The sequence below is a fragment of the Nicotiana sylvestris genome, chromosome 2 (assembly GCF_000393655.2).
Source record: "Nicotiana sylvestris chromosome 2, ASM39365v2, whole genome shotgun sequence".
Taxonomy (NCBI): Eukaryota; Viridiplantae; Streptophyta; class Magnoliopsida; order Solanales; family Solanaceae; genus Nicotiana; species Nicotiana sylvestris.
The window spans coordinates 39,412,172-39,436,767 of NC_091058.1; the positions used below are offsets into that span (position 1 = coordinate 39,412,172).

The 24,596-nt window shown below is 37.5% G+C and overlaps 1 protein-coding gene across 1 annotated transcript; it reads right to left on the minus strand.

Moving 5' to 3' along the window:
* Positions 1-15,814: 15,814 nt before the first annotated feature.
* LOC104247575 (pyruvate decarboxylase 1) lies at positions 15,815-24,368 on the minus strand. The gene is made up of 7 exons (XM_070167841.1): positions 23,614-24,368; positions 22,835-22,998; positions 22,193-22,754; positions 21,937-22,025; positions 21,563-21,745; positions 16,302-16,401; positions 15,815-16,200 (listed from the first exon to the last, which is right to left on the minus strand). Exons 1-7 carry the CDS (start codon positions 24,055-24,057, stop codon positions 16,030-16,032), a joined length of 1,713 nt encoding a protein of 570 aa, XP_070023942.1. The 5' UTR covers positions 24,058-24,368; the 3' UTR covers positions 15,815-16,029.
* Between the last annotated feature and the right edge of the window lie 228 nt (positions 24,369-24,596).

A 24,596-nucleotide genomic window follows, 5' to 3' on the forward strand; every position in this document is an offset into this window, starting at 1 on the left:
AAGTTCGCACCGCTATCTATAATAATCGGGGTAATAATGTACATACCCTAAATGAATCAGCAAGGTTATGCTCCTGTGGGAAATGGTCCATCTACCACATTCCTTGCTCACATGCCATCAAGTGTTTTCAACGTGTTGGTTATACGGAGACCAACTATGTTGATCAACAATATAGTGTTTCCAAGTACCTAAACACATATAGTGGTCAGTTGCAGCCAGTGGGTGCTGAGCATTATTGGCCTTCAGAACCATTTAAAATGGTGTGTAACAAGTCCTATTTGCATAAAAGACAGGTGAAAAAGAGAACATGTATACAGAACCGAATGGATGTTAGTGACACCGTTTATGTGCGCAAATGTGGTATATGCTCGCAAACAGGACACAACCGTCGTAAATGTCCTTCAGCTGGTTTGGGTGGAAAAACTAATCAAGCTCGTTGTGGGTGTTCTTCTAGTGTACCTAACTACCCATGAGTTGATGTTGTAATAATTAATTGTTATGTCTATGTTGCAAGATTTATGAAATAAAATTATGCTTGTTAACTATGATTTGTACTTTCCCATTTTACATTTAAATAATAATTTAATAAAATTATATGTATATTTATTATGTGTGTGTTGTCTTGTCGAACTGAAAAAGCTTATCAGCTGACATAAAGTTGTCTTGTCAACATCATGATATTTAACATGCAAAATATAGCGCCATTAGATAGTACGTTATGTGTTTGTTGTCTCGCCTATAAATAACGGGCTCATTGTAGCTATTTTGTGTGCTTAAAATTTACTAAAAGCAAATATTTTATTAAAAGTAAGGTGTTTTTTACTAAAAGCAAATATTACACAAATGGCTCAACCGCTTCGTCCACCAAAGTGCAATTGTGGAAAAGCATGCTTGATGCAAAATTGTTGGGACGGTGGTGAAGTTGGACGCCGCTACTGGCACTGTATGAACCAATTTTACAAGGTTCCCGGTGAACCTATTTGTGATTTTCAAGAATGGGTTGATGAACCATGTTATCAGAAATGTTACAGAGAACAACTGTAGTTTCTTCATAATATGTGTTTAAGACAACGGGAACATAAAAAACAAAGCAATAGAATTATTGCAGACTTGAGGGCGAACCTGAAGGATGTGGGAGAAGAAAAATGAAAAACACAATGGAATTGTGAAGCACAAAAGGATCGTAAAAAAAATATAAACTGGAACTTGCGGAGGTGAAGACGAAACTGAAAGAGGTAGAAGAAGAAAAAGAACAACTGGAAGAACGATTTAAGTGGTTGGAGCGGAGAATAATAATCAACCGGGGCTAAACATTGGCATGTATGTGTTTAGTGTATTTTTCATATTTCATGTATTTTTATTATGTTGCCCTGCTATGTTTGTGTTTGTGATTGTGTTTGTGCTGTAGTAATGTTTTCCTTGTTTGTTGTACTAATTTTTATTTTTATTGAAGCAGAAGTTAAGTTTAAGTGCTTGTATTGTACTAAATTTTATTGTAATTGAAGTGGAAGTTAAGTTTAAGTGCTTGTGTTGTACTAAAATTTATTTTATGAAACTATCAAACGAATGGAGAACTAAAAAAAGTAATGCACATATTCGATTAAATATTGTTGTTAATGTATACAAAAATATTATTTATACAATGTCAATGTGTCCCGCATCCGGTGTGTCTCAATGCAGTCGCTGGCCTGAGGTGCATCCCCTCCTGCCCGGGTACGCTATCAGGATCATCATCATCAAGTCGTCTCCTTATAGCCGGATGCGGCGCATGATGACATGTATCGGTGGTGCTGTCAGCTCCAATAGAAGGCTCACTAGGTTTCCCGAAGTGTTCGAGAGCAAGACCTCTCAAATAGAAGGAGCAACAACAGCCTCGTATATCGCTGTACATCCACCTCCGCTGACTCGTCGGTGATAGTATGGTGGATCTGCACCAGGTGTTCTCTAATGGGAACCAACTGTATACGACTGGACCCAGACGCTACCGCCTCTTCCTCCGGCATGAAACCCGTTAGCATGTGCAGCATATCCTAATATGCCTGCCGCGAATAATATCTCATGGTCGCAGGCAGTAAAACTGGCAAGCCATCAGCGGACAGGCCATATAAAATCTCAGCGTCCTGGAGTGTGATGGTGGCCTCGCCGATGGGCAAATGGAAAGTGTGCGTCTCCGGTCGCCACCGCTCAATCAAGGCCGTGATCAAAACATAGTCGAGCTGTATCCGACCATTCCTAATAATCCTATATAATCCCATCTCCTCCAGGTAATGGACCACACGGGGATGTAGAACGCGGGGAGGACTCAAAAACTCCCACAATAGATCCACTCTCCTAGCCCGGAAAGTCAGCGTAAGCAACTGTCCCTCCCATATATACTCGGATCTATGCTGGGGCTACAGGGCTAATAGATCCAACGTCTGAGGGCCGGGATGTATAGTCGCGTCCATGTCGTCAACTGTAAATTCAAAATTTTTAATAACTTAATTGTACAAATTATATATATGGGTTCAGGGCTCGATATTTTGAGGACCAGTGACACCAAACTATCATTAATAATTATGTGTTTTTATTATAATTTAAATTCATATTTTTTAATAACTTAATTGTACAAATTATATATATATGGGTTCAGGGCTCGATATTTTGAGGACCAATGACACCAAACTATCATTAATAATTATGTGTTTTTATTATAATTTAAATTCATATTTTTTAATAACTTAATTGTACAAATTATATATATATATATATATATATATATATTTTTTAATAACTTAATTGTACAAATTACTAATTATGTGTGTTGATACAATTATTAACTTAATTGTACAAAGTTTGCATTTTCAACTACCAGTATAAGATACTTAAACAAAAGGAATTCTAAGCTAAAATACTACACATTACTACGCTACAAGGCTCTAAATTTTACTACGCTAAAAGGGTCTACATTTTACTACGCTAAAAAGGTCTAGATTTTACTACGCTAAAAAATAATCTAAACTAACCATAAACAACAAATAAATTTAATTGCAAATAAAACACAAAACGACATGAAAACATATATATATATATATATAAATCAGGATATTAATAGACAAATTTATTTTACAAATTTATATTTTTTAGAAAACACTAATATTAAATCCGGATAAATTTAACATGCTAGTTTTGAAAAAAAAAACACAAACCGAAATAGAACACATACAAATCAAATAATATGCATTATTATAAATGTTTCAACTTAAAATAAATTGAAATACCTCGATTTAGAATTTTCGAAAAGCAAAAAGATTGAAATTTTGACTCCGGAAGTGTGAATCAACAATAACACGAAGCTCTACTCGAATGTGGGACCTACGTTCTTCAAGTTTTATGTGTCAGGGAGACCCATTTTTTTTTAAATTGAGGGCAGAAGCGGGTATGGGGTGGGGGACCAAGAAGATAGGGGAAGGTTAAAATAATGGAGGATGAATCGACGAAGAAGACGGAGGGTTTAAAAAATATATGTATAGCGCCAAAATACCTGGCGCTATACATTAATGATGTATGATGTATGTATAGCGCCAGGTATTGTGGCGCTATACCTGGGCTTGTCAAATTTTACAGTATAGCGCCACAATACCTTGCGCTATACATTAACGGTGCCGTTACTGTTAATGTATAGCGCCAGGTATTGTGGCGCTATACATAAAAATGTAACTTTTTTTTACCACCTATTTATGTACTTTGAGTTCAAAAGAACCATATTTTGGTTCCAAACTCCTACTTAATTACCTTCAATAAACCAACTTTCTGGGGCCTTACTTCTTAGTAACACGGTCATGCTATGTGACTTCTTTTTCTCATCCTTGACTGTCGTTGAAGAAAAGGAAAAGATGGGTTAGAGAGAGATGCTCTACCTTCTCTCTAAAAGATCCCTCATCAAACTCCCCAAACCTACATAGTTTTTTTCCTCATCTTTTCCCCATCTTTCCCTAATGAACACAAAATAAGTAAACAACAACTTGAACCAAAAAGAATCGACCCTTAATGCCTTAACAGGAGAGAAGACCACCCAAGCATTAACAAATGAGCAAGAAAACCTCATGGTAACGCCAGGCTCTTCCCTCTCCATCTCCCCACCAATGGACATGGAAATCAGTAGAGATCAATCCCCAGGTGAACTAGCAACATGAGCAAATGACACAACAAACCCTATAAAGAGGATATCCTTCTTGGATACCTTAATTTCAAACAATATCGCTAACATTGAACCAGAGGGTAGCCAAGTTACAGTACAACAAAACATGGACTCCTATGAACCGGAAGATGAAACTGATAACTACCCTAACCCAGAGTTTTTCATTCCCATCACCTCGTCGGATAAGGAGCGTATATACAAAAACTGGACCAACGCGCTCATTATCAAAATGTTTGGCAGAAGAGTTGGTTACCAATTCCTCCAAAAAAAAAAACTACATGCGATATGGAGACCAACTGAAACCCTATCTCTGGTGGACCTAGGGTGCGACTATTACCTAATAAAATTTACTAAGGAAGAGAATTATAATAAGGCTCTTCATGAAGGACCATGGTTCATAGGAAATCAATTCATCATAGTAAGGAAATAGGAGCCCAGATTTGTAGCCTCCAAAGCTGCGCTAACATACTCAACTATATGGGCAAGACTCCCGGAACTACCCACCGAATTCTATGACTACGACATACTCCAAAAAATTGGAGGAAAGTTAGGACAACTAATACGTATTGATGTCTGCACCAAATCCGCACTAAGAGGAAAGTATGCTCGACTATGCATATTAGTACCTATAGAAAAACCACTCAAAACCTACATTGTGATCGGCAAACATATACAACGAATTACCTACGAAAGCTTCAATCTCCTATGCACAAATTGTGGCAGACTTGGGTATAACCTAAGTAGCTGCCCATACCAAAATCCTAAGATGGCTGAACAAGAAGGTACTAATCCCCCCAAGATCCTGCCCAAGCCAAACACGGTGGAAGCTATCACACAAAAGATTGACTAATGGACAATTGTATCCCACCAAAGGAAAAATAAAAAATATTAAAACAACCCCCATAACCTAAACCCTAGTAAAGACCTAGAGAACTCTAAAGGAATGACCACCAAAAAGCCTAGCCAAAGTCCACAACTGTGGCAAAGAGCAGACGTAGCTTCTGCCCAGAAGCAACCACTGAACAATAGCGAAAGCCAAAACCTACTGGATAATACGCAGCCTCTAGTTGGTAATACTGATTTCCCCCCATGTTCCCCTGTAAACCATAGCCAACAAAAGGACAACTCCCTACCCAATGACCTAGGACATCAACATCATCAAGACAAAACAATCCCAAGCCTTTACACAAGGGACCATGTTGTAACCAACCCAGAAATACAGTCATCCCCCATTAATTCGGCCCTTAACTCATATATACCCTTGGGCATTAACTCCTCCCAAACAAAAACCCAAGAAATCCCTTCAGTAATAGAACCAGCGGAGGAAAGCCACAAGGAACAATCAATGGACATAGACCCTATTATACCTACAAATAACCAATTCTCCTCATTAATGCAAAACATTAGTAGCCCACAAATTAGGACTACCAATTCACCCCTGCAAGCCAACAGTCCTTTACAAAACAACCATAATACAAATCAACATCATCCCTTGTCAACCCCAAGTCAAAATCCCATTAATGAACAAGACATCTTGATTCCTAGGATAGACAAAACCTTTTCAACACTTAATGACCCTACTAACAAGGCAACAGATACAAATCGGCACACATATACTAGTAACGAATCCTTTACTCTACAAGACACAACTCAAAGAAAAAACAAACCACAAGATGCCAAGGCTACCATCCAACAATCATAACATGAGGTTTCCAAGGGCACGAAGGAATGTTTGGACGAGGCCTTAGCTCATAAACCAACCCTAAACCCCTCTGATCTTCAGCGGTAGACCCATCCAACCATACCATGCTCCCCAATCTTGGTTGGAATAGGGTTTCATGGGCCATGATTTTAACATAAGCCTACAACTAGAGGGGAGAGATCTTACAGTCCAAATAGGGGATCCATCCTACCTAGCCCAGATTGTAGCGGAAGGAATGCAGCTGGGCCTAAACAATGCCATGATTCGACCATGGATGAACTCCCACCAGCTTCACCCTATGACACTGAATCTAGGACCACACCCATCCCCATGGAGCTCCCATGTATGGACCCAACAACCCACGTACAATATATCTAACCCCAACTTACCACTCTACCCGTCCTATGCAAGCCCTCCAACCCTAACTCCAACTTTTTAAACTTCCCTAGATCAGCCAATCCCACATCAATCCAGACAGAATTCACACCCCAACAGTAGCACTCCCTTAACCCCTCTACCCAGAACAGTCCCTCCTCCATCCCTTCAGAACTCGAGCCAAGCACAGATGGCTCTTCCAACCCTACAAAACTCTAGCCAAGATCAGATGGAAGAGGAGGAAGAAGAGGAAGAAATTACAACAGAAAGAATAGTGGAGCACGGGTTGTTATGATACCCAAAAACAATGGCATTCCAAGCAAGAAAAGAAAAAAGGTACATCTTAAGTTTCCCGGTGGATTTGAGGAAGTGCTCCATCTCCATCCGGAAAATGAATTCCCCAGGTTTATACCAGCATGTAGTTGTTTTAGTCATGACAATGTTCACTCACTAATGGACACAACGGGAGAGCATGAGGAACAACCAAAGCCCTACCAGTAACCATAAAACGGGAGCTTCAAACAGAAACACAAGTATGAATATGATCATTTGGAACTGTCGAGGTGCAAATAACGCAGAATTTAGACGAGCTTTTAGATTTATGTTGGACTATCATAGACCTAGCATAGTGGCCTTGCTAGAAACAAAAATGGAAGACCATCATGTTTTAGTACAGGATTTCGGATACTCAAGCCTTATCCAAATGCCTGCTGATGGAAACTCCGGGGCATTGTGCTTATGTGGAACAATAGAGAAACAATGGTCGACCAAATTGGTGGAACGGATCAAGAGATACACGCCATGGTAAAGGTATGAAATTCAACAAAAAGTTGGTTATGTTCTATTATTTATGCTAGTAACCTCTTGGAAGAATAATTAATTCTATGGCAAAATCTCAAAATAGTAGCTAGTAACTATAAAGGACCGTGGCTAGTCGCGGGAAACTTCAATGAAGTCACTCGTGCCTCAGAAAAATTTGGAGGTTTACCCATAAATTATAATAGAGTCTCACACTTCCTAGATTGCATGAACCAATGCGGCCTTGTGGACTTAGAGTTTAAGGGCCCAAAGTTTACCTTGACTAACAAGAGAAAGAATTGTAAGAACGTAATTATGGAATGACTTGATAGATGCATTGCAAGCACGTAATGGTTAGAACTATTTCAAGAAGCTAGTGTCAAGCATCTAACTAGAATCCACTCAGACCATTGTCCAATAAAATTAGACCTATTCAAAAGCTTCCCTACTAATAGCAATATCTTTAGAATAGAATCTATGTGGTTATCTCACCCCACCTTTAGAGCCTTGGTTGACAACTCTTGGTCTGACCAACCAAATATTACTATAGCCATAGACAACTTATGTTCCAAGGCTATCGAATGGAACAAAACTACTTTTAGTAATATTTTCAAACGGAAGAGCAAATTACTAGCTAGATTAAAAGGTATCCAGAACTCCCTAAACTATCCCAGCCAATTCCTCATAAATTTGGAAAATGAACTCCTACATGACTATAATATTGTACTCATACAAGAGGAGGACTTCTGGAAGCTCAAATCCAGAGTTCAGTGGATCCAGGATGGTGACGCCAACACAAAATTCTTCCATATTACCACAATGCAAAGAAGAAGGAAAAATAGAATTATTTGTCTAAAAGATGAAGCAGGGAATTGACTCTAAGATCAAAAGCCCATCAAAGACCTAATTATTAACTACTACCAAAACCTCTATGCTACGAGTCACAATCAATCACTGCTCAATAATATATTCCTATCCTACAATTCAAAAATTAGTAACCAAGATCATTTATACCTAAGCAGTATTCCCACTACAGAAGAAATAAAAAGGGCGCTAGATTTCTTTAAACCCTACAAAGCTCCGGGGCCGGATGGACTTCACTCTTTCTTTTACCAAAAATACTGGAAGGAGACAAGCAATCATCTCATTAACTTTTGCCAAAAATCATTCCAATCCAAAAGAATGCTTAAGAGAATGAATAACACCTTAGTTTGTCTAATACCCAAATGCCAAAATGCTGAAACTATCAGGTAGTTTAGACCTATAAGCCTATGCAATACGGCTTATAAGGTTGTCACTAAGATTATTGCTAACCGCATTAAATCCTTCCTACCGAATCTCATTCATCCCACACAAACTAGCTTTATTAAGGTCAGAAGGGCTGCTGACAATGCCCTAGTCATAAATGAGGTTCTAGACCACTTCAGGAATATTAAAGGGAAAAAACCTAAAATGATGATTAAAATCGACCTGGAAAAAGCCTTTGATAAAATTGAATGGTCTTTTGTCAAATTTTCCCTTAACTCTCTTAACTTCCCTCCTGACCTCATTGATCTTATAATGTCTTACATCTCTTCCACCACCACGACTATCCTTATCAATGGATCAAGAACTGAATTTTTTGAACCATCTAGGGGTATTATACAGGGGGACCCCCTCTCCCCGTATATTTTTATCATATGTATGGAAATGCTCTCTAGGTTAATTGACCACGAAATAGATTGTTGTAGATGAACTCCAGTCAAAATAACTCCCAAAAGCCTGGAGCTTTCTCATCTATTCTTTGCAGACGATCTTATCCTCCTAGTTGAAGCCAACCAAAAAAGCTATAACTCAATTATAGACAATATTAACAAATTTCGCAATGCTTCGGGGCAATCTATCAATTTTGGAAAATAAAAAATTGTGTTCTCCAGGAATACTCCTACAGATCTAAAAGATCATATTAGCAACTGCTTCTCAATGAAATATACTAATAACTTTGGTAAGTACCTAGGCTTTTCTATGCCCAATGCCAATCCTACAAAAAAATATTTCCAATTCATCTTAGACAGGATGAATAATAGACTAAAAGGCTGGAAAACTAAGTTCCTTAATATGGCCGGTAGGACAACCTCAAAAAAGCCACCCTAGCCGCAATCCCGAACTACGTCATGCAGATTTATGATCTCCCCAAAACAACCCTTAACAAGATAGAATCTATCCAAAGAAACTTCCTATGGGGTAGCACGGAGGAAAAAAAGAAATGCCACCTTGTTAAATGGAGCATAGTCACGATGCCTAAAAAGCAAGGGGGCTTAGGTATTCCTAACACCCATTGGAAAAATTCCTCTTTCAATGCATCATTAGCTTGGAGATATAGAAAAGAAAAAGAAGCCCTATGGACCAAAACTATATTTAGTAAATATAACCATAGGAAAAGCAAGAATATAGGCTCTCATACTTGGAAGGTCATTAGGAAGGGTTCTGCAATTTGCAATGCCAACACCAAATGGCTAGTAGGAGATGGGACAACCATTAGCCTATGACACAATAAATGGATAAATCAATTAAGAACACTTAGAGACTGCATCCAGGGTCCCATCCCAGCTAGAGAGTTAGACCTAAATCTCTCATGCTTTATTAAAAACAGAATATTCGACCTTAGAGACTTGTCTTTCGAATTGCCCCCCGATATAGTTTCCAAGATAAATTGCACCTACATAAAACAAACTAGGCCCACCACTAACTCATACACTTGAGACTCAAAGGGTCACAACTATTTCTCAGTTAAAGCTGCCTAAGAAGCAGTCTCAGACTTTACTTGCAATGGAAAAGACTACGCTTGGCTGTGGAAAATCAACTCCCTAAACAAATTGAAATATTTCCTTTGGACAATCATTTGGGAGAGGTTACACACTAAGCATATGATGACCAAAAGAGGGATTTACCACGACGACACTTGTAACATTTGCAACAGGGAAACTGAGAACCTAGAACATATCTTCTTCCGATGCAACTACTCTAGACACATCTGGGAACAAATAAATATAAACCATAATTTCTCTCAGAACTCCTTAGGAAAAGATATCCTATATAATTGGCTTAAAAACAACTCATATCAAGGAAATCTTTCAACTATCACCTACACTGGTCAGATTTCCTCTCTTTTCTCCTATGGCATATCTGGAACTTCAGAAATGAGATTCTCTTTCAAGGAACTAAATCCCCTATCACCATAAGCCAACCAATTAGCAAAGCCATGGAATTCCTTTACATGGCAAAAAATCTTTGCTTAAAACCACCCAAGAAAACTATCCTTGTAAGATGGGAACCGCCCAATCCCAGTTTTTATAAACTAAATATCGATGGCTCATGTGTAGGAAATCCAGGAGTGGGAGGAATAGGAGAGGTGTTTAGGGATGATAGGGGTCAATGGATCTTAGGATTCAATATGGGGTTCGATCATGCTACTAACATATATATATGGAAATCCTGGCCCTACTCCATGGAGCCAAGCTAGCACTAACAAAAAAGCTCTTCCCATTAGTAATAGAGACGGACTGTTTGGAACTAATAAATCTCCTAAAATCTAATAATTGTCTCTACCAAAACTTGATTGATGTTTGCAGGTACCTATTGCGGAAGGCGAATGATCCACAGCTGAAGCATGTTTTTAGAGAGGCCAATGGAGAATAGCAGACCTGTTAGCTAAAAATGGTTGTAGCTTGGACACTTTTTGTATTTTGCAAACTTATGTTATTCCGCCTGTTTTTGTTGTTCATGTACTAAAAAGAGACAGTCTAGGCACTATGTTACGTAGACTGAGCTCTAGTTGTAATAACTCTTAGTATGTTGTTGTTTGAACAAATCGTTTATTACCAACAAAAAAATAAAATCAAAGGGACAAAAGAAAGTGAAATTTCAAAGATTTGTCCATTTTCAGTTAATTAGTACCTACTCCCTCTGTTTCAATTTATGTAAAACCTGTTTGAATGGGCATGAAATTTAAGAAAAAATAAAGACTTTTGAAATTTGTGGTCCTAAACAAGTCAAAAGGGGCACAAAGTACTTGTGTGGTGATAAAAGCTTCTCATTAAGGGTAGAATTGTATGTTTAAGCTAAATTGTTACCAAATTTAGAAATGGGTCATTCTTTTTGGAACAGACCAAAAAGGAAATAAGTTCACATAAACTGGAATAGAGGAAGTAGTATATAAGAATGGGTCAGGGTACATCAGCAGCAATGGCTGTTTCTTGTAAAAATAGCACGGTATAGCCAGTTTTCGGACTGGTCATTCAAAAATAGCCCGCGTTTACCAAGTTAATGAAAAATAGCCATTATTTTGCTGCAACAGAGATCAGTCCAGCATAATATACTCGAGTTCGGTGCACATGTGTATGAACTCCAGCATATTATGCTGGACCGGTATACTTTGCTGGCTTCAGTATAATATACTGGAGACTGGAGCACCGGTGCTCCAAACTCAAATATATTATGCTGGACCGGTATACTTTCTGGAACTCCAGTATATTATGCTGGAGTTTCAGCATACTTATCCTGGAACTCCAATATAATATGCTGGAGTTCGGTGCACCTGCGTATGAACTCCAGTATAATATACGGACATATTTTCCGGGTTCTGAACAGTGTTTTTGCTCAGATTTATCTTTACATAAAAAATGATTACATTTCGATTACTGTTAAAACTAGGCTATTTTTGAATGACCAGTTGTAAATCTGGCTATTTTTGAATTTCTCCCTTGTTTCTTAGGTACATCATTCATACAAAAGTCTCTTGCTAATGAGCACTGATATAGTTGTCAGTTCTAATGCCAAAGGCATTCAATTTAAAAGCAGCACACTACTGATCCACTTAAATGGTGCGTTACAATTGCATGCATTCGTCAAGGTTTTCTTTGTACTAAAGTGTTGATTAACTTTATACAATTAGGAAGGAATAAAGATTCATATGCCATCATTAATTATTATCCCTATACTATAACTTATTGATTTAAATTATGTATATGGAGAGTTTAAAGATTTGTTTACATGATTATAATTAACTTATTATAGTAGGTTAACTTATTAAAGAAAAAGGTATTCACATGCTTATGTAAATATTTCATAAGATTTCGGCTCTTTGAGTTTATCCATGATATAATTTCTATTATAATAATTTTAAAACTCTCTACTAATGTTCAAAAATATCTTATTTTTTTATTATCTTTGAATTTTAAAAAATAAAGAGTTTTTGCGAAATAATTTGTTTACATTTTAAAAAAAATATTTCACGTCATACCAATTTTTTCTTTATATATACTCTTTGTTATACTTAAACGTCGCTATAGAAACTATCAATTAGAAACCAATTTATCTCTTGTTGAGTTTGAAAAAAAAAACCTTTCACATAATCTAGTGATTCAAAACTAATATTCTTAGGCGAAAAAAATATTATACCCTTGCAATATTGGCTTGACTACAGCTAAATGAAAGGGTTTCAACTTATACCATTCAATTCCTTGAATGTGCTAAATTGAAATTAATTATAGCAATTGTATAGCCAAAGTTTTGTTATTTGTTTGATGTCCATTTATGCAAATTGACTCTTCAAACAAATATTCTTCAAAAAGAAAAAGGAAACAACTTTTTTTTTTAATATTGACTGATTTTGTGATGTTTCTTCCTCCAACATGTATGTTTATTTTATTATATATGTAAGTAAACTTTTATTTGGTTTTGTAAACTCTTTTTTGTTATTTAGATAAATATAGACGTGTATCATATATTACATTTATTTTAAAAGAATTTCGTTTTATTCAAATCTAGCTACAATGTTTCAAAGAACTATACTTATAGGATTTTAAATGTGAAAAAGTTTTATAGTTATATGGAGTAGTTTTTTTTTTCTAGAGGCGAAGTAGTATTTAAATAATTATACAAAATAACAAAAGTTCCCAACATGATTGCATACGATCATTAACCGAATTAAGTATGATAATACGATAAAAAAGATAAATTTTTATTTTTACTTTAAATTCGAATTTTAGAACTTTATCTATAAATTCAAAATTATCTTTTAATTCAAATTATATATATATATATATATATATATATATATATATATATATATATATATATATATAATTATATTATATTTGTATTTAACTAAAATAGTCAAATATAAAATAAAGTTACCATATACTATTGACATTTATTAGCTTGCCACTTGGCTTAACCATAATATCAATTTTATATGATAACTTTCTTGCTTTAATATATTATAGAATATAGATTTTGGGACTTTTTCTCCTCCTTATAAGTATTTATTGATTATTCTTCCGTTTCAATATCCCCACGTTCCTTTCCCCAGTAAACACCATTAATTCAAATGTATTACTGCATCAAATGTAACGTAAAGTTTATTTCCTATTATAAACCTATGTTCATTCTCCATTAATACGCATTACTTCAATCTAACTTTGTGGGTGAATATATATAATCGTTTTTTTCTTTCTGTTTTATGGCTCAATTCTTAAAGATCTGAATGTTCTTTCACGTCGAAGCACCGGTGATGTAAATTCTCTCTCTTTTTTTGACGCTTCAAAAATATTAAGTTTTATATGATATTAATGTTCTAAATGTTCCATCTATTTTCCTTTTTTCTTTTAGAACTTTACAATTTTTTAGCTTCAATTTGTTTTCTTTTACAGACATTGTCGCCTCTGATTAATAAAGCTAAGGAGGGAGGCCTTGTACAATTGAGACCTATGTTTTTTTCTGGAATGCCATGAATCAGTACATCGTCAGGTTTTTACAATCAAATTTAAGAATTCTGTGAGACTCTTCTAATTTTCTTGAATTTTGTAGCATTTTTTATACTAATATCCTTCCTCAGTATTGCAATTTGTCTCTATTCTTAAATATTCCTCGTGAGTTCTGTTTCTTCTTCCATGTATATATATATATATATATACACACACACACACTTCTGGCATTGCAATGGACTTTCCATAACAAATATAGGTTATGGTTGCAAAGTTGATAGAAGAAGCCAGCCAGTCAAGCTACATTTCTAATTCGCCAATGCGCTTATAAAGTGATTATCACGTGAACCTCTAATAGCTTACGGGTAGATATAAGGACAATAACATGATCAACTACAATACTCTATGCTAGGACTGGGAAATGAGGACGTGAAAATCACGGTGGAAGATGAAATTTTAAGGATATGTAAGAGCATAAGGAAAAGTAGAAAGAGGAAAAATGAGATGATGAGTTATGACAAGCAACCAGTTAAAAATCTACTACAAAAATATTGTGCTTCCTGAAAAAGCCAATATTGAAATAAAAAACAAGGTTAAAGACATCAAGTAAACTTAACCCTTAAAGGTTCAAATGTCATCCATGATCAGCAATGTAATATAATTCTAAAATTAGGAGACTTTTATTTTTCATTTTAGATGAAAATAAGCTTGTATCTTTGTTTTTGTTCTTGCTTTTGGTCTTCATCAAGAGGATTAATGTAACTCTTTAATTTTATCATCCAATAGAAGGAAAAAAATATAAAATAAATTCACATATTTAATATATGTTATATTTAAAGAATCATGTATTAAAACCACGTATATACATATATCTATAATTAAAAAAATTCCTTTAAAGCTATTTTTCCTTTTCTTTTTTTAAAGAAAATCTTATAGTAATTCATCTAAGCTCTAATTCAATGAAAAATATTTTTATTTGCGGTGTCTGCCCAAATATAGAATTATTTTGTATGAAAATACATAGAAAAATTATCTCATCTATCTCGATTATATTATTAAAACATTGTTTCAACTTCACTAATGTATTTTATAACCGCGAGAAGTGGGGCTAGTTCCTTAATCAATTTAGAAAACACAGTTTGCTCTATAGAACCTGACCCATATGTAGTGACCCCGTGGAGCTTGGGATTTCATGTGTGTCTTTCCGTTCAGCAATGATGGGTGATAGAAAAGCAACTTCTCATTTATGTGGCTGGCCATTATAGAGAGCATATACCAAAATCATAAGTGTAGTGTAGGATACGTTGGCAAATTATTGACAAGTTTGACACAGACTATCAATGTTTGCAATAATATACAAACCTAGCTAGAGCTTTAATTTTCACTTGCTTAGGCATCAGTGATCGTTGCCAAACTAACTATCCATCTATTATTACTAGCATGCTCACATTAAAATTAAGGAAAACATATGCTTCTTTTAGGATGTTTAATTCTCTTTTTAATTGAAGTTTCCTTGTTTTTGATGGAAAGAAAGCATTGCTGGCTGTTTTATTTTGCGATATTTGCCTATTGAACATAAAAAGGGGCCAGCCACGTGAGAAATGGAAAGCGACCAAGATTTTAGGAGGAGGAAAAACAGGTGCAATTATTGAACCCATTTATGCCAATGTCAGGCTTGAAGCAGAAAAATGGTACTACTAACTAGTATTAATGAAGTGGGCAATTGCATTTGTTTCTAAATATCTTTCAGATTGAGTTAATTATTACGAGAAGACTAGGAGGAATTATTAGAGAAAGAATGTTTGAATCCATTAATAAAAAATAAGCGAGTTTGGTGGGTGAGGCTGGAAAACAAAATTTCTATTGCATTATTGTTGGTTGGCTAGTAAAATTCCGATTTAAGAGCTCTTTCTTTTTGTCCTTTTAAATTAAGGTATTGTTATAACATTTTACCTCAAGATCAGATTATGGTTATATAAGGGAAAATCCTTAAATTTCATAGTGTTGAGAAGCTACAGAAGTTGGTTTTTCTTATTTTGTACAAACTGAAACAGGATAGGACATTTATGGTTCATTTTATGGACGATGACAATTCTGGGTTAGAATACAAAAGCATGACATAACTATCTGAGAAAAACATTCAAACTCTTAAGCCTTTTCCCATGGGCAGCTGCTCACCGAAATCCATATTTTTCATCTGGTATATTACTCTGGACAGCGATAACTTGCTACTGAGGATTAGGAGGACGACTATTTGCTGCAGAAACACGTGATCCCCATTCCAGAAGCTCTTTGCTAGTATCATCCTTGTGCACAAAGACTTCTATGAAACACAAGGAGTCTTTGTGTGTGCTTGTTGCTGTTGCTATTGCCTCGGTCAGGTCCTCTTCCGTCTTTACCTGCAATCACTTATCCCATCAATTTCTGAGGTGCATGTCACACAGAGAACTGTTCGAATTGCAATAGTGGAAGATGTTACAATGTGTTCAGAAATACTGACCTTTGCAGTCCAACACTTGCCTTCACCATTGTGGATAGCATTCACAAGACCAGTGTAGTCCCAATTCTTGATCACGTTATATGGGCCATCATGGATTCTTCTTGTTTCTTACAACGGGGTTGCCCAGTAAGCTTAGAAGTTTTGGCCAGAGTTGTTCACACGCTCGAAACGCAAACCAAGGTGGAGATTGAAAATGTTGGTTTATGTTTAGTTAACAATGGCATGCTGAAAATGTTGGTTTATGTTTAGTCAACAATGGCATGCCAATTGGAAGAGTTGGTGGAAAGAGTTGGTGTGGATGCTAGGAGGAAGCTTCCTCCTTTGATGTCACCCATGACATCAAGAGGAGGTAGTTTGATGTCAGCAATGACATCAAGAGGAGGTCTTTACCTCTATAAATAGATGCACTCCTTCACTTGTAGAAATCATCCCAAAATAATACAATACATTGTAGTGAGTAGAGAGTTAAGAGAGAAATTCTCTTAAGTGTAATTGGGAAATCTCCCCTTCCTTTGTTAATATTAAAAGGACAATTGTTCTCTGGTGGACGTAGGATTATTTTGATCCGAACCACGTTAAATCTTGTGTTCTTTCTTTTACGTTTCCGCTAACAATTGGTATCAGAGCGACAGGATCCTTTAACGATCCAAGGAGGAAGAACAAGCAAATATGAGTTCCATGAAGTTTGAAATTGATAGATTCAATGGACGCAACAACTTCAATATCTGGAAGATCCAGATGATGGCGTTACTGCGGAGGGAAGGTTCAATCCATGCTATTGACAGAAAGTATCCTACGGATATATCAGCTCCCGACAAGGAGAAGATTGAAGGGGATGCATTGAGTGCAATCCAACTATCCCTTGCACCTAACGTGCTTTGTGAAGTGAGTACGGGTACCGAAGAGACGGCCAAACAGTTGTGGGAAAAGCTAGAAGGGCTATACCAAGACCGATCAGTGACAACAAGAATGTTGTTACAACGGCGTCTTCACACATTTAAGATGGGGCCAGGTACTTCGTTACAAGATCATTTAGATGCGTTTAATAAACTTGTCATGGACTTACAGATTGCAGGAATTAAAAGGGAGGAGGAGACGCTTGCATGTGCTTTGCTATTTTCATTGACTTCAGGATATCGTGATATTGAGAATTCAATGATGTATAGCAAGGAGCCTATCAAGCTTGAGCAAGTGCGGCAGGCACTTAACTCTAGTGATGTGCGGAGGCACATTGAAGGAGATAGAGATGACCAGGCAAGTGGCCTCTTTGTAAGAGGCCGGACTAGCCAACAGGGAAAGACCAAATCAAAGCACAGATCAAAGTCTCGTGTGAACAAGAAGAATACAGAGTGTTGGGGTTGTGGCAAGAAGGGGCACTTTGAACGAGATTGCCCAATGTCAAAGTCCAAGGAAAAGGCGAGTGCATCTACAGTTGAACAGGTACATAATTTTGATAATGATTATGTACTAACAACATCGTGTAATAATAATAGTAGTTATGAAAACAAATGGGTGTTAGACTCTGCTTGTACTCTGCATATGACGTTCCGAAAAGACTGGTTTAGCAGCTACGAGAAAAGTGGAGGAACCGTAGTAATGGGCAATAATGCAACTTGTGCAATAGTTGGCATTGGCTCAGTTCGGGTTCGCTGCCATGATGGAATCGTGAGGACTATTACACAAGTCCGTCATGTTCCTGATCTGAAGAAGAATTTGATCTCCTTGGGTACTCTGGATGAACAAGGCTACAGGTACATGAGCGAAGCAGGAACTATGAAGGTGACTAAAGGTTCTTTAGTCATGCTGAAAGGCAAGCTGGAGAATGGCCTTTACACATTGGCCGGAAGCACCATTGTTGGCTCTGCAAATGCATCTACAGTGCAGTTATCTAATGATGACAAGGCAAGACTATGGCACATGAGACTGGGTCATATGAGCGCACGTGGACTGGAGATGTTGAGCAATCGTAAACTTTTGGAAGGTGAGAAGATCAGCACGCTTGACTTCTGTGAGCACTGCGTTCTAGGGAAGCAGAAGAAGGTCAGCTTCAGCACTGGCAAACACAAGACAAGAGGAGTGCTAGACTACATCCATTCAGATTTATGGGGTCCTTCTAAACTTCCATCGAAGGGCGGAAAGAGGTATCTTCTCATTTTTATTGATGATTTCTCACGAAAGGTTTGGGTGTATTTTTTGAAGGCAAAAAGTGATGCTTTTGAAGCATTTAAAGAGTGGAAGATTTTGATTGAAAATCAAATGGAGCGGAAAATCAAGTATCTTCGCACAGACAATGGCTTGGAGTTTTGCAATGAAGAGTATAATGAATTCTGCAAGGTTCATGGGATCTCAAGACATAGGACTGTCAGGCATACCCCACAGCAGAATGGAGTTGCCGAGAGAATGAACAGAACTCTTCTTGAAAAGGCTCGTTGTATGCTCCTACAAGCCAAAATGTCCAAAGTATTTTGGGCTGAAGCAGTTCACACTGCTGCTCATATTGTCAATCGATCTCCAGCATCGGCAATTGACTTTAAGACTCCGAATGAGGTATGGTCAGGTGAACCCTCTAACTATTCATACTTACGAGTATTTGGGTGTCCAGCTTATTATCACGTTAATGAAGGAAAGCTTGAACCAAGGGCTAAGAAGGCCATATTCGTAGGGTATGTGGATGGAGTAAAAGGGTACAAACTTTGGTGTTTGTCTTTACTCAAATTTATAGTTAGTAGAGATGTCACCTTCGATGAATCCTCTATACTTGATTCCCGTAAAGTTTCCGTGGAGTTTTCAGGAAACAAGAACAACGAGCAGGTGGAGCTTCCGGTGGAGCTTGCCAAGGAAAAGGATCAAGAGACTCAGGTTAAAGATGAGTCAGAAGATGTAGGCGTTGAAGAACTTGCTGTCAATGAACCATACACAATTGCGAAGGGGAGGGAGAAGAGGCAAACACGAGAACCGGAACGCCTTATAAATCAAGCAAACTTGATTGCATATGCGTTCGTAGCTGCACAAGAAGAGATTAAAGATCTGGAGCCCTCCTCGTATATTGAAGCAACTTCTTGCAAGGATGCCGCACAATGGCGGTTAGCCATGACTGAAGAGATGGAGTCTCTTCACAAGAATCAGACATGGGTCTTAGTGAAAAGACAAAAGGGGAAGAGGACAGTTGGATGCAAGTGGGTCTACCGAAAGAAAGAGGGAATTTCTGAAGTGGAAGATGTTAGGTTCAAGGCGAGATTGGTTGCAAAAGGTTTCAGCCAAAAGGAGGGAATTGACTACAATGAGATTTTCTCTCCGGTCGTGAAGCATAGCTCAATTCGCGTGCTACTAGCATTGGTTGCACAATTTGACTTGGAGCTTCAACAGCTTGATGTCAAAACTGCTTTCTTACACGGTGATCTAGAAGAGACAATCTATATGGATCAACCTGAAGGTTTCCTAGCTGAGGGAAAAGAAGATCACGTATGCCAACTAAAGAAGTCTTTGTATGGTTTGAAGCAATCCCCTAGACAGTGGTACAAGAGGTTTGATGCATTCATGACTACACATGAATTCTCAAGGAGTGCATTTGATAGTTGTGTGTATCACAAGAAGATGTCTGGTAACTCAATGATTTATTTACTGTTGTATGTTGATGATATGCTTATTGCTGCTAACAACATTACAGAGATAAATGCTTTGAAGAAACTATTGAGTAAGGAATTTGACATGAAGGATTTAGGAGCTGCAAAGAAAATCCTTGGTATGGAGATTTCAAGAGAAGACGATGTTGTACATCTTTCTCAGAAGAGGTATATTGAAAGGGTTCTCGAGAGATTCAATATGCAAACGTGCAAGCCTGTAAGTACACCATTAGCTCCTCATTTTAAACTTTCAGAGTCACAAATGCCTCAGTCCGAGGATGAGGTGGAGCATATGTCAAAGATTCCTTATGCCAGTGCAGTTGGTAGTATTATGTATGCTATGGTATGCACACGTCCAGATATTGCTCAATCTGTAAGTGTGGTAAGTAGATACATGTCCAACCCAGGAAAGAGGCATTGGGAAGCTGTCAAGTGGATATTGAGATATTTCAAAGGAGCTTCTGGTGTTGGTCTTACCTTTCGAAAAAGTGGTACAGGTATTTCAATTCTCGGTTATGTGGATTCTGACTATGCAGGAGATCTTGACAGAAGAAGGTCCACAACTGGATACATCTTTACCCTCGTTGGCAGTGCCGTCAGTTGGAAGTCGACTTTGCAGTCGATTGTCGCTTTGTCTACGACAGAAGCAGAATACATGGCAGCAGCGGAGGCGGTAAAGGAAGCTATCTGGTTGAAAAGTTTAGTAGCGGAATTGAGTTTAGTTCAGCTGGAATCAACTCTTAGATGTGATAGTCAGAGTGCTATTCATCTAATGAAAAATCAGAGATTTCATGAGCGCACTAAACACATTGATGTCAGATTTCATTTTATTCGAGATGTTATTGATGAGGGAACTATCAAGGTCGTGAAGGTTATCACAGATGATAATGCTGCAGACATGTTGACCAAGATAGTCCCGCTCGCTAAGTTTGCACACTGCAAGGACTTGGCGGGGGTGTGCATCAACTGATGCAACTCCGAAGAGAACAGTTGCTAGGTGGAGGTGGCATGTTCAACAATGGTTTGATTCTTCTTGTTTCTTACAACGGGGTTGCCCAGTAAGCTTAGAAGTTTTGGCCAGAGTTGTTCACACGCTCGAAACGCAAACCAAGGTGGAGATTGAAAATGTTGGTTTATGTTTAGTCAACAATGGCATGCCAATTGGAAGAGTTGGTGGAAAGAGTTGGTGTGGATGCTAGGAGGAAGCTTCCTCCTTTGATGTCACCCATGACATCAAGAGGAGGTAGTTTGATGTCAGCAATGACATCAAGAGGAGGTCTTTACCTCTATAAATAGATGCACTCCTTCACTTGTAGAAATCATCCCAAAATAATACAATACATTGTAGTGAGTAGAGAGTTAAGAGAGAAATTCTCTTAAGTGTAATTGGGAAATCTCCCCTTCCTTTGTTAATATTAAAAGGACAATTGTTCTCTGGTGGACGTAGGATTATTTTGATCTGAACCACGTTAAATCTTGTGTTCTTTCTTTTACGTTTCCGCTAACAAAAACAATAAGAGTCAAATGGAGATCATATAAGAAAAACATAAACTAACATTCTCTCCAGTAAAAGAAACTCTGTGCTAGAAGCTGAAGTAACAATTGTAATTATTTCTCTCTATGTTATGCATGCTACGCATCTTGAGTAGAAGGAAAATGACAACAGTCGAGAATTTGATCTCACAATTAATATGAACACTGACCTGGAAGCTTCCATCACCGATGCACGCAATGATACGTTTGTCTTTAGCAGCTTGAGCATAGCCAAGAGTGGCACCTACTGACCATCCAATGGATCCATATTGCATCTGGAATTCAAACCTGCAAGTATTGAAATAAACTTATCTTAACAAAAAGGGAAGCTTATTACAAAGAAAAGGGACAGGTACAATCAAACTTCATCAACTGTTTTTGAGATTGATATGACACCAAGTTGATCTTATTTTTCCATTAAAAATTTTCAATTTGCTCCCCCACAAGCACAATTTAGAATAAAGTCGAGTCTAGCTTACCCACAGTTTTCAGGAAGATGCAGCTTCTGACAATTAAACCATGAATCCCCTGTTTCTGCAATCACCGCAGTGTTGCCACTAAGCATTTCCTATGAACGAAAAAGCAATGGGAACAAATTAAAACCTCCAGGGAATATAAGGATTCCTCTTTCATTCTATTGTATGTAGCGTCATGAAATCTCTTATACTGTTAATTGATAATGGAATTTACACTTCAGTTCTAAAGTGCTCTGTGTTAATCACAATTCATATTTACCTGAATGTGCTTGAAGAGTATATTGACTCGAAGCGGTTCATCCTTCTCGCGTTTTAAGGCAACACCTGGAGGGACATAAATTCGATGATAATTCTCCAAAGCAGTGCTATTCTTCTTAAGCTTTTTCGCCAATGCACTCAAGAAATCAGTCATGAAAACCCAACCGAAGGAGGGGCCATTTCCAATTGTCACACGATTAGGTTCAACAACGATCAACTTCTCCTTTTTAATCAGCAACGAGTATCCAACAGAGCTGTAATCATTGAAGATGGGGCCAACAAAAACATAAGCATCCGCAGATTCAACAATCTCCCCACAGAAACTAGAGCTCACTGCTCCCCAGTAAGTACCAATGAAATTAGGGTGGTGCTCTGGCACAAGTCCTTTGCCAGATGGCATTACGGCTATTGGATAGCCACAGGCATTAGCAAGTTCCACAAATGCATGCTGTGCCTTTGCCACTCTTACTTTTGGACCTCCGACAATAACTGGTTTTACAGACTTGTTCAAGAACTCAGCTGCTGCTTCGACTGCTGCTTCTAACCCGAGTTGATTGCTGGCCCTGCAAATGCATTTCATCTTAATAAAACAGCGTAATAGACCATCGATTGTTTCGCTAAAAGGGAATAAGAGAGAACATACTTTGGAGCAAGAAAGAATGGAACAGGTTCTCTAGCAAAGGTAGGGTGAGGAACTCCAGGCAAATTGCAGCTTATGCTAATGTAAGCTGGCTTGCTCTCCTTCAAAGCAGTTGAAATTGCAGTATCAATCAATTCATGTGCATCATCCAAGTTATTCACCACTGCCTGTTACGTTATACCAACTTGATCACTTTCAACAAACATCAAATGCAAAATTCAAAACTTAGTCACATAAATCAAATGCATTGGACATCTCCAAATACATATGTTCAACTACTATAGTTAAGCAAAATTACCTAAACCAATGTAGAAGACCTAAACAACTAATTTTTAGGTGGAAGTGCGAACAACCTCTCTACTCCCTCGGGGTGGGTAAGGTCTACGTACACACTATCCTCCCCAAACCCCACTTGTGGAATTTTACTGGGTTGTTGTTGTGGAAGTGCGAACAGGTGTCTCTACTCAAGGATTAAGGCTATTAAGCACATACTACATGTGATCAGAGTTAAACACTATACATTGAATGTCTTTAATTTTTTTCTTCATATAATTACATATAAAAGTGAAACTAATAACCTGAAAATTTAAAATTAAGGCAAGTAATCTCTATAGGAGGTTAAATTAGGCTGATAGCGTAAAAAGATTTCATCACACAATCAGTGGATATAAGTAAAATTAATGTGATTGAATCTAACTTCTACACACTGATGTGTGCAAACTTTGCAACACAAGGTACAATAGTAAAACGAACATACATGCAGGGAATATACATGAACATACCTGAGTGCAAGTAACAGTTTGAAAACATCTAAGTTCCTGACTAAAATCTGGCACTCCAATAGTATGATGCAAAATCCTGTTGGTCCCATAATCATTGGAATTAGGCCCACCAACAATACAAATGAGAGGCAAATTCTCACTGTAGGCCCCAGCAATAGCATTAAGCACACTCAGTCCCCCTACGGTGAACGTCACCACACACGCTCCCACCCCTTTCGCACGTGCGTATCCGTCCGCAGAGTACCCAGCATTAAGCTCGTTACAGCAGCCGATCAAATTCAGCTCCGGCTCGGCTATCAGATGATCCAACAACGTCAAGTTGAAGTCACCGGGAACTGAAAACACGTCCTTCACGCCGATTTGTACTAGCCGCCGAGCCAAATGCCGGCCCAGTGTTCCAATTCCACACGGTGAGCTCGCTGGAACTGAATTGTTTCCCTCCATTTCTGAATTCTTTTTCAGATTTAAAAAAAAGGATTTATTTTAGCAGCGAAATTGATTTAAAGTTATGGGTTTGAAGATTGTTGTGAATTGTGATGAAGGGTATCGTGGAAGTTTATATATATACTGTACTAGAGTAGTACGCAGTTGCTTCCCATCAGACTGATGGTTTTGAAGACAGTGGGCAAAGAAAAAACTGCTATCTGGACGGACACACTGGAATGGATGAAAAGCACTACAGTATAAGGTTTCTTGGAAAATAATTGATGGATTATTCAAATGATTCTCCCTTTGGAATAAAAAAAGATTTAAATAATCAATTTCTGTACGTACATCTTGGTTTGATAATGGAGAATAGAAAACCAGTTATTTGGAAGAAAAACTGAGGCGGTCTTTGGGTTTATTAATGGTTTTCCTAATAAAGCAATTGTTTAATTTCAACTTGGACTACCAGTTGAATGTTGAGTGCTTGGTTTTGACCAATGCTTCAGTTATTGATTAATGGTTTTCCTAACATATGTTATTGGGTTAATTAATTATTA